Source organism: Salvelinus sp. IW2-2015, linkage group LG23 (assembly GCF_002910315.2).
Source record: "Salvelinus sp. IW2-2015 linkage group LG23, ASM291031v2, whole genome shotgun sequence".
NCBI lineage: Eukaryota > Metazoa > Chordata > Actinopteri > Salmoniformes > Salmonidae > Salvelinus > Salvelinus sp. IW2-2015.
Window position 1 is genome coordinate 33,866,588 of NC_036863.1, and position 11,185 is coordinate 33,877,772.

General features: G+C 47.8%; 1 protein-coding gene across 11 annotated transcripts in view; it reads right to left on the reverse strand.

Moving 5' to 3' along the window:
• Positions 1 to 367: 367 nt before the first annotated feature.
• LOC111950119 (acetyl-CoA carboxylase) overlaps positions 368 to 11,185 on the reverse strand; it is a 44,400-nt gene continuing 33,582 nt past the window's right edge. For all 11 annotated transcript variants that reach the window (XM_023967490.2, XM_023967497.2, XM_023967498.2 and 8 more), the window contains 11 exons: positions 9,251 to 9,394; positions 8,989 to 9,109; positions 8,018 to 8,114; positions 6,063 to 6,159; positions 5,819 to 5,954; positions 5,547 to 5,724; positions 5,256 to 5,368; positions 3,824 to 3,978; positions 2,159 to 2,329; positions 1,142 to 1,278; positions 368 to 765 (listed from right to left, as the gene is read on the reverse strand). In XM_023967490.2, coding sequence (XP_023823258.1) covers positions 636 to 765; positions 1,142 to 1,278; positions 2,159 to 2,329; positions 3,824 to 3,978; positions 5,256 to 5,368; positions 5,547 to 5,724; positions 5,819 to 5,954; positions 6,063 to 6,159; positions 8,018 to 8,114; positions 8,989 to 9,109; positions 9,251 to 9,394 — 1,479 coding nt within the window. In that variant the 3' untranslated portion in view covers positions 368 to 635. The remainder of the gene's footprint in view (positions 766 to 1,141; positions 1,279 to 2,158; positions 2,330 to 3,823; positions 3,979 to 5,255; positions 5,369 to 5,546; positions 5,725 to 5,818; positions 5,955 to 6,062; positions 6,160 to 8,017; positions 8,115 to 8,988; positions 9,110 to 9,250; positions 9,395 to 11,185) is intronic.

The window sequence follows — 11,185 nt, forward strand, 5'->3', positions numbered from 1 at the left end:
GGGGTGGTTGGGTCTGAATAGGGCCCTCTTCTTGCCTCCTGCTGGGCTCTTCTCTCCAGGCCCAGGGCAGAACGACACGCTATCCCCATCACAATGCCACGCTCCACCTCCTACCCTGGGTTTAATCAGTAATTAAGTGCGCCGTGCAAAGGTGTGTAAACCCTCCACCCTCAAACCCTCCCAACAATCTGCTGCAATTTTATTGTCAAGATCGCCATCAAAACACTCAAACTCAATGCATGTTTTCCTGTCCAATAGGACAGAGGCTCATTATGATCGCAAATGAAGAGCTGCTTCCACCTTGGCCAATTGTGTGGTCCCCAAGCTTGTCGTCATTCATGCTAGTTATATAGTTTCTGGTCTTGGCTTTGTCTATCATTTTTGCACTTACATAGATATCACAACTAACACATTCTGTAAGACGTATAAATGCATTACCCTGGACATCAGACGTATAAATAAAACCATTGCCCTGTGTCTCAGCTCTCCCCCCTCCCTCCAGGATCATTGACAACATTTATCATCAGTAACAGCACAGCCTCCGCGGGCTGCCATGTTGGCTCCTCCAGCCCCAGTTTCTGGCACAGTTCCACTGCACCTGAGACAGTGGGGCCAGGCTGGGGAGAGGAGGCCCTCTAGGTGGCGGCCGGGGCGGCATCCATGGTGGACAGGATGCGGATCACCTCAGCACGCTGTGTAGGGGAGATGTGCTGCGTCATGTGCACAATGGAATCCATGGCAACCTCAGGGTTTGCTTGGACCAGGCTAAGGAGGAGAGAAGAGAACCCTAGTGAGATTAAGGAGATGTAACCTTTTGTTTACTTGGCTGTACATGGAATAAATAGATTCTGTGGGAATCAGTGACATTGCACTTTCCTGACACCAGGAAATATCCCACTGCATAAACATATGGTACTATACAAGGCTTTGAGTAGACTTATACCGGCCATCTCAAGGCTGGTAGGTTTCCAGTGACATGCCACGGCAGTTCTCCATTTTCCTAGCAAGCAGGGAGAGTACTTACTAAATGGAAACAGCGCTTAAAAAAACAATTAATGGGTCAAAAATCAACATTTGTCCAATTACGTCAAATCCCGAAGATCAGGTTGGATATGCCTGTTAAACAAGCGGTCTGTCTCACCTGCGTATCTGCTTGAGGATGTGGTCCCTGCGGATGTACTTGATGTTCTCGTCGATGACAGACCTGGCCCCCTCCTCCTCCTTCAGCTGCTTCTCCAGCCACTCCACTACCTCCTCATTGCTGTCCCACAGATAAGCCTACACACACACACACACACAGAGAGAGAGAAGAGAGGAAGATTTAATCCAACTTCTCAGTGACATTCTTTTTTGGGGCTAAGGTTTATCCATATCAGTGGAAAAACCCACATCTGAACTCATGTTTGTTTCGGGCAGTAGAGCACTACAATCATTTTCTCATAACCTTGCTTGTCCGAATGAGTGGGGGGAAAAAATGAAACGACATTTTCCTATCAGAAGTGAAAGTGCGAGAGCTACAAAGTAGGTCCCTGATGCCTTTTTGACTGGACCTGATTGAGAAATCCATATTCATGAGGGCAGCCAGTCTCTGATCCCAAACAAAGGCAGACGGGGGCTTAGGCAGATTGGGAGGGCGGTAATGGCCTCACGCTGTTTTAAGAGCTCTCCTGCTTGTAGTCCGCAAGAACATTTAATGCCCTTATTAATCATTTTTAATCCGTTTGCTTTTAATTAAGAAACAGCGCGTGGCTCTCCTATCTGCACGTGCCAGGGCTCAGATTAATTGTAGCTTAAGATAGCCGGCCCTGATTGGGGTAATGTATTAGCTAACAAGACGGCCGCTTCTAAAGATATACTCTCAGTCTACCTCAGGAGCTGGGCTTTTTCTAGTCACCCCTGAAGGCAGCAGTCTGGGCTGAGGGACATATTTTCTATCACCTATAGTTATTTCTACCTAGCCATAACCGAGACACTACAACTTCTGGTTGGAAATTGACCTGATTATTATACATTGTTTTCTGACTAAAACCAGACTGAAGGAAGGTATAGATGTATAATCTCATGAATCTGCAGCCTCTAGTTGACAGTGACGGTCAGTGTCTCTGTGCTGTGGAGGGCTGGTTTGAGGAAAGTGGAGGAGCAGGTAGTGGACAGTCACCTTGACGGTCCCCTCAGCCTCTACGAACCAGCGTCTCAGCATGGCCTGGATCTGTCCATTGGTCAGCTCGCTGTTGGCCACCTGGATCTTCCTCTTGACCGTGTCCTCCAGCAGCAGACGCCTCAGACGCCAGTAGAAGAAGTGACGTGATGTCCGCCACTCCAGGATATCCTGAGAAACCACACACACACACAGCACAGCTTCAGAGATGAGATATCTCACCGACAAGCAATACTGGCTGACTGATATTAGAAAATGTAAATATAATCTAATATTGTGTAATTATTGCCCCCCCCCCKKAAAAATATGACATGACTCAATTTACATAACTAAACAGATTTTGAACTGAAGAGAATATCTTTGTACGTCATGATATGAGAACTTCTGAGTGCAGGAGAGTCTCCAGAGAAGTAATCTGTCCTTGGTATTCTACTGAGCACCTGTGTGGCTGTCAATCAGATTCTTGTGCGGTTGCATTTGCAGGCATCTATCACTGATAATTGTGCTGTTGCATTTGCAGGCATCTTGAGAGCAACTGAGATTGTCATCTATTATAGAGATACTTCAGTATACAGAAATGCCCTAGCAGCCTTCCTCTCATGAACCCATTGTGCGTACGTGTGTGTGTGATGGAGAGAGCTTGGAATCCTGCCTGGGGCTGTTCTGTGCTTGCTGAGGTGATGGGCCGGGTCATCAGCAGGTAATTATAAAGACACGTCTCACAGCCTGAGAGAGATTGGAACACTCTTTTCCCTAGGCATCTACTGAACACTATATTCCCTAGGCATGTCATCGACTGCACAAGTCTACTGCATTGTAGGTAACATAGGCTTGGTTACTCACATACCGCATAGATACAGTTCTGTGTATTGGAATGAGACACCATAAAAAGCAATTTTTTATGTAATATTTCTTCACATATAGCTATGCGACCTTCATTTCAATACAGTTCTGATACAATAACCATCGCACTGCCCTATCCCATCTGGACAAGAGGAATACCTATGTAAGACTGCTGTTCATTGACTACCGCTCAGCCTTCAACACCATAGTACCCTCCAAGCTCATCATTAAGCTCAGGGCCCTGGGTCTGAACCCCTCCCTGTGCAACTGGGTCCTGGWKTTCCTGACAGGCCGCCCCCAGGTGGTAAAGGTAGGCAACAACACCTCCGCTACGCTGATCCTCAACACAGGGACCCCACAAGGGTGCGTGCTCAGCCCCCTCCCGTACTCCCTGTTCACCCATGACTGCATGGCCGAGCACGCCTCCAACTCAATCAGCAAGTTTGCAGACGACACAACAGTGGTAGGCCTGATTACCAACAATGACGAGAGCCTACAGGGAGGAGGTGAGGGCCCTGGCGGAGTGGTGCCAGGGAAATAACCTCCCTCAACATCACCAAAATGAAGGAGCTGACTTGGACTTCAGGAGACAGCAGAGGAAGCCTCCAAACAAGTCGATGAGGCCTTATATTTCTAAATTCCATAATTTTACTTTTAGATTTGTGTGCATTGTTAGATATTACAGCACTGTTGGAGCTAGGAACCACAAGCATTTCGCTACTCCTGCAATAACATCGGCTAAACGTGTATGCGACCAATAAAATGCGATTTCATTTGACAATCCGTGTTCTGATCATGTTCAACGTGAGCGTGTCGTCTCACCGTGATGACGCCCTTCTCCTGCATGCGTCCCGGGGTGTCGTGGAGGTCGGCGAACTGCACGGCCACCTGGTGGTAGATGGGTAACAGGAACTCCTCCCGCTCCTTCAGTTTGGTCTCCAGCTCCTTCCTCTCTGGCAGGCCCAGCTCCGGGGTACCTGGAGAAGGAGACATGGCCAGGAGGGTTACAACACAAACCAAAGATTATTCAGTGAGGTCTGATGCAAGCAGGCTGCATACCGAGAACATTCCAAGGACATTGTGTCAATGTGACAGCGTGAGCATTTGGGATGGGCTCCACCTCCTTTTATCACTGTATCTGTTCTGTATGACAGCGGGATTGTTTGGGGAAGCAGCTACTCAAATCAAATCGAGCCCCTAACCTACAATGCAGTTTAAGAAAAAATATGGATACTAATAAGAGATAAAAGTAAAAAGTAATTAAAGAGCAGCAGTAAAATAACAATAGTGAGACTATATACAGGGGGTACCGGTACAGAGTCAATGTACTGGGGCACCGGTTAGTTGAGGTAGTATGTACATGAAGGTAGAGTTATTAAAGTGACTATGCATAGATGACAACAGAGAGTAACAGTGGTGTGGAGAGGGAAATAGCCTGGGTAGCCATTTGACTAGATGTTCAGGAGTCTTATGGCTTGGGGGTAGAAGCTGTTTAGAAGCCTCTTGGACCTAGACTTGGCACTCCGGTACCGCTTGCCGTGCGGTAGCAGAGAGAACAGTCTATGACTCGGGTGGCTGGACTGTTCTGCTACCCCAAGGCAAGCGGTACCATTAGCATGAGCATTATGTTGGTTCTATGTGAAATTGTTCAGGAGGTAGGTAAGATACATTCCCTCCCATTTGCTCAGCATGGGTTCTTTATGACTGTACAGCGCAGGCTCGGCTCGGCTCAGCTCTCAGTATCACTGTCTGTTGTGGTTCAGTGTTCTCCAGAATCCCTGGCTGCTGTGCTGCCTGTCAGCAGAGATTGATTTCTGTCAGAGCCAAATCGGTCAGCCTCCCCACCACAGCCCCTAGAGGCCCGGCGCTGGCCCATAGCTCTATGGCTCCATGGTGCTCCTGTGAGCCCAGAGGAAAATCAATAGGCCGGGTTAGGTAGGAGGACAGGGCGGGGAGGGAGACAGCAGGCCCTGCTGATTGATCTGGCCCTGCTGTGATTGACACATCTCCCCAGGGGACAGAGCAGGGACGATACGATCACCCTCAGATAAAGAACAAGAGTGACAGGGAATTACAGCACACGCACGCACACGTGCCCCGCTAGATAATATCATTCCTCACTCACAGAGAGGGATACAGAGGGAGAGAAGGAGAAAGAGCACAGCAAATGGGATAGTGGAGAGCACAGAGAGAGAACTGCATAAAGAGACAGAGGGAATGTGAGAAAGTATGAATAAAGCTCTAGGATTCAGACCCAGTCTCTCTGCCAGGCCCATGTAGACCGGGTCCACCCTCCTCATGGTCTTCACCAGGTCCTTCTTCCTGAACTTGATCTCTACCGTCCCCTCTGGCTCCAACACTCCACCACTGTGGAGCAGAGAAGAGAGGGATTCATCAAGATGTCCGAGGCTCTACATTTGACATCATAATGTCACTGATCAGAGCCTACATCAAACCGTGCATTGGTCGAGTGTCTAAACAGTGACTTCTGTCTTTGGCATGCTGCCGAGAGGGGTTATGGTTAGTGGATGGAAGTCAAACTTACCGACTGTCTTTGTCAGCGTACATCTCCATGTGGCGGGGGTTGATGGTGGGGTCTATGACCACCCAGGACCCCCCTCTCAACTCTGCCTGGGGAGGGATGTACACCAGAACAGGCTGGCGGTACTCTCTCAGCCCATCCACGATGTAGGCTCCAAACTTCAGCACCTGGTCATACATGTCTGACAGAGGCACAGGAGAGGAATTTGATATGAGACTGAAAACCCACACCTGCCGGTATAACTGACAGATATATAAACATCCATTCTCTGGTACCTTTCATGCCTCCAGAGAAGCCCCTCCAGTTGGCGAACACCATGAGAGGGAGGCCCTCGCGGTTCAGGTCCTTGATGGCCTGTGCTGTCTTAAACGCAGAGTCAGGGAACCACACCTGGCCTGCCTGCTGGATGATCTGAGAGCAGGACACAAAGGGTTACTAGGGATCATGCGTTTCTGTGCGTCTTTATGTGAGTATAACTGTATTTGGGACACAGGCCAGTGTATATTAGGAGGAACTTACCTTGGCTTCAGAGTCCAGGTTTGCTGGATCGGCTGGGATTGCCAGCTCCACTGATCTGGTTTCCACAGCAACCACTCCAGTAGGTATGCCACCAAGCCTGTGAGAGAGCAGAGGGTCACATCAGGACACACAACTATGCACCCCTGAGGGCTGATTGGTCAGGCGTTAGAGGTCAGACAGGTCAATGTGTGGGGTTAAGATGGGTGTGCTAGCTATGTGAAAGGGGGATACCTAGTAAGATGTACAACTGAATGCATTCAACTGAAATGTGTCTTCCGCATTTCACCCAAAACTCTCAAATCAGATATCAGGCAGGAGGGGTTTCAGTACTGGAAAATGTAGATGGACTTGCATGACCACATTATTTTCTAGACAGTGGAATGATCAGATAGACCATGTAACTTATTTCCTGCACGGCTCACACAACATCCTGTTCTAGAACGACATACATTCTAAACAAATGATGTTGTGACCAAGATGACCCTTGTGAGATAGACTTGGTAATGGTCTGGAGCCTCATTTATAAACATTGCACATGTACAAATATACCCCAAAACATGCGTGCGCCATCTTTCCCGCAAAAGTTGCCATTTTATAAAAACAAAACTTGGCGTGAGAATGTCCTTTCCTCCACGCAGACTTTACACCATGCGTACGTACATTTGCTAGTGGTTGAAGTATTATATTTCAAGCAGGCAGGCAAGTATTTTGTGCAAATGAATATGATAAGCCTATTCATAAAAACAAGATGCGGCCATTTACTGTTAGTGAGAAGAGCGAAAATAATTTGACATAGGAATCTATTCCTATTTATTTTCAGAACCAATGCAGAATAAATTCCTCACCTTTTCTGGCCGTGATGGGTTCAAATCTTGAAGTAGCCATACAACAAACTATCCCATATGTATCTCTCATCTAAATTGGGCCTAGTAGCCAAGTTAACAGATAGGCTATGTATTTCAGGTTTTGCTGTATGCCATTCCATGCTACTACTGTTGGTAACCTACTGTACATTTTATGAGTAGCCTAGACATAGTTTGACATAGTCTTTTGTATTTCAGAAGCTGTCACAGTCCGTCAAATACAGCATAAGTTACTGCCAAAGGGGCCTCTCGAGTGGCGCAGCGGTCTAAGGCACTGCTTCGCAGTGCTTGAGGCATCCCTACAGACCTGGGCTGTGTCATAACCGGCAGTCCCATAGGGCGGCGCACAATTGGCCCAGCGTCGTCCGGGTTAGGGGAGTGTTTGGCCGGGGGAGCTTTACTTGGCTCATCACGCTCTAGCGACTCCTTGTAGCAGGCCGGGCGCCTGCAGGCTGACTTCGGTTGTCAGTTGAACGGAGTTCCCTCCGACACATTGGTGCAGCTTCCGGGTTAAGCAGACGGGTGTTAAGTAGCGCGGTTTGGCGGGTCATGTTTTGAAGGACGCGTGACTCGACCTTCGCCTCTCCCGAGCCCATTGGGGAGTTGCAGGGCTAAATAGTTTAGAACATACAATTAATCAAGTGCTTGGCACTCGCTATAGGTAGCATGTATGTTTAGTTTGAAAAAGTCACTGTAAAAGATTCAAACATTCTGCCCACACCTCTACAGAAATGTGATCAAATTATATATATTTTTAACTGAAGTGGTTTAATGCCAATAGTTCCAAATTATACAGCAAATAAAGGGCATTATTGTCACCATAAAATGTGCATGGCGGAGTTATAACGCTCATTCACGCATGCAGTTTTATGACAGATCTGATTTATAATGGGAATCACACGTATGTACGGCGTGCGCCAAGTTTATATATCTCAATATTTCTATACGCAAGATTTATTTTCAAAAATGGTGCATGCAAATATTCAGTGTGACATTTACGTACCAGTTATACCTGAGGCCCGTGGTATGTTTATCAAAGGACAATAGTGTGTCTATATTGCTTAAAAACAGTGGAGTGATGTGGTTCCTTACCTGGCTCTGCCCACCACCACACTTTGAGCCCACGGCTGCATGATCTCTGAGAACGAGCCATGGTCAAAGAACCCACTCTGCCACGGGCCCTTTGGAGCTGCAGAGAGAGAGAGAGAGAGCGAGAGAGAGAGAGAGAGAGAGAGAGGAGATGGAGCTTAAATAATTTATTATTACAAAGTAAACATTTGTAAATAAGAAATAAAACATTCCGTTACGTGGCAGAAAAAAGTTTTCCCCCTCCAGATTCTACTCCTGTCATATCCATGAAAGCAAAAACAGTGTTTTTTATTTTTAAACAGAAATCTCTAATCTTGTCAGGTCCCATGACGGATGAGGCTGTAAAGAGCCTAGCTCAGCTCTCCTGCTCCTGGCAGAGTGAGCGAGACAGGGCTAGTCTAAGAGGTTACCATTCAATTAAGCCTCCCCACTCATCACAACTAAAGACCGGTCTCCCCCCCACACCGCACGCCCTGCCGGCCCCAATCTCTCCCCCTGCCCAAAGTTGTAATTACACTGATATGGAATCTGCTCAGGCCTGACCCTGCATGTATAACATGAGCCATCCATTCCCCTGCTATCTCTCTCTTCATCCACCCAGCTAGAATGCTGCCCAGGGTTCACCGTGTCTCTCACATTGTCTGGAGAGCCTATAACCCTCTCTAACAAACAGGAATTAGTTTAACCCCTGACCTCTGGGAGATCTGCCTGAAATGATCATAGCACAAATCGCAGGCCAACCTTTAAATGACACTCAGACTAAAGTGTGAAGAGCTGCCGTTTCAGCACTAGTGTGACTGGAGGAGGGGATGAATACGACTACAAGTGAGTGATTATTATGATGATAGGAGAGAATTATGAAGATCCTTTATTGCACAGCGATTGAAGTGATGAGTGTGGCAAGGGAAAAGTAGTTGTGGTTTGTGTAGTGCTGTAAATGTTCATCTCAGAGAGGAAGGAAGGAGGGTACTCACTCTGGCTGGGGCGTCCTGCCAGCATCCAGCGGGGGTCATAGGGGGCCTTGGTGGGAATAAACTCCACCAGCCGGTCTATGGGGTCCTTGGCATTGATGATGGGCACAGGACTAGATCGGTCCTGGGGGAGAAGGGGGTGTAAACATCAACTATGAATTTAACCCAGCTTCACTGAAAAGCTGACAGRGTAAAGGTACATGTGCATTAGACGAGCCTAAATGGATGGACAATGGGTTAAATGCTGATAAGAGCAGATGGTTACCTTGGGCATGTAGGAGAGCCAGTGCAGCAGCATGTGGACTCCCTCAAAGTCATCACACACAGTGCTGTGGGTCACACCGTTGTTGTGCATGATCTGAATCCCACCCAGCTGGTTGTTGGAGGTGTACACCTCTCTACCCAGCACCTACGAGAAATAAGATGGGGTTGATGTCACATTCTGTTTACCATTCGTGATTTCTTCCATAGTCATGTGTCAAACCAAACCATGTTAGCCAATTTCCCTACAAACTACAAGCTGAGAGACCACCAACAATATTTACACATTAGGCATGGGTAGGTAATGGCTATTTTATGTTGTGACACCCATTCTTCTCCCTACAGGGACGATCTAAACCCGCTGAGGCTGGGGATGGAGGGTGGTGTCCCCGGGGCTGTGGATCAATAGGATCCCCCACACAGACACAGACCTATCCCCCAGGTGACAGGGACCCTGCTGCTCCTCACCGCACCATGGCCTCGTCAATACTGTCGATCGGTGGCCAGGGATCACTATCACGGCGTTCACTGGGCGCCACGGGCACCTGGCGTTCTCCCAGGCGGCCGCGTTATTGGTAACCTCCAGAGTGAATTAATACCGGAGATTTGTCCTCGCTGACACTCTATCCACCCACACTATCGACAGGAGCCATGACAAAGAGCTGCCCGCCTGCACTGCACACTGCCTCACAGCCTGTTTATGAGCCCCCACACACATAGAAAGACAAGCGCGCACACACATGCACGCTCCCTCTCTCTCACACACACGCGCTCTCTCACACACACACATTCTCTCTCTCACACACACACACACACACACACACACACACACACACACACACACACACACACACACTGAATAGCACGTGTACGAGACTGCCTGTATGAGTGTGTGTATATTGGTTTATTGTGCGTCTCTCCTGGTGTGAGAGGCTAATGAAGGATGGCATGGAGGCCACTGAACTCATTTTGGCGTCCAAACTGCTCCTGTGACCTGCCGGACCCATTAACCTCCCCTCTCCCGCCACACACACACACACACAAGGGCGGGCGGCCGCGCAGGGGACACAGCTCAGTAAAACACAGAGAGGCGCTCGTTGCTCACTCTCAGCTCTCACCTCTTCGGCCATCATTTACTTTCTTTATTACCATTAATGGTTATGTCCCTGGCTACAAATCCTGGGCGCTCTCCTAAAGCTGTCAGGGCAGCCCGCGGCCCCAGCAAGCATTGCAGTCACCTTGACAGGCAGACGCAGGGCCTGTGTGCCACCGGGCTGGGCCTGGGTTCATTAAGATTCCACAGSAGAGGGAGAGGGAGGGTGGAGGGACATAGGCCCACTGAGATATTTGTGCAAGTAGTTACTATCCAGCCACCATACAAACAGGAGACAGATGTCCATCAGTGAATGAAATTAGTATATCAAGATGTGTGTATGTCCTCTTCATACAGCTTTGGTGAACCAGGGAGTCTATGGGGATATAATGTTTTTTGTTTGTTGTTGCCATGGCTACTGCTGAATGGATGGACCATCATTGTGAATGGACACATTCAACTGTGACACTTAAAAATAGGAAACTATAGACTTACTGCCAATGTGGAAAACTGGGAATCATCAACTTGATATGTTATAGTAAACAATTATAGTAAAAACTATAGATTTACTGCGAAATGGATACATCTGTTATTTTCCTATTTTTCTATAAAAAAAATAAAAAAACACATGATACATTTTCCACATTTACTGTAACACAGACTGTAACACACACAATCTGACATTTCTCTAGCAACCAGCATCCGAAAATGAGCGCGCACACACGTGCGCTTGCAGCAAAACCTGCAAATGGAAACGTGCATGTAGTTGTGTTTTGTCATGAGCAGATTTGTCATGTAAATTTGGAATGGAGTCATGTTAATGCAGAGAGAGGGAGGAGAGATGGG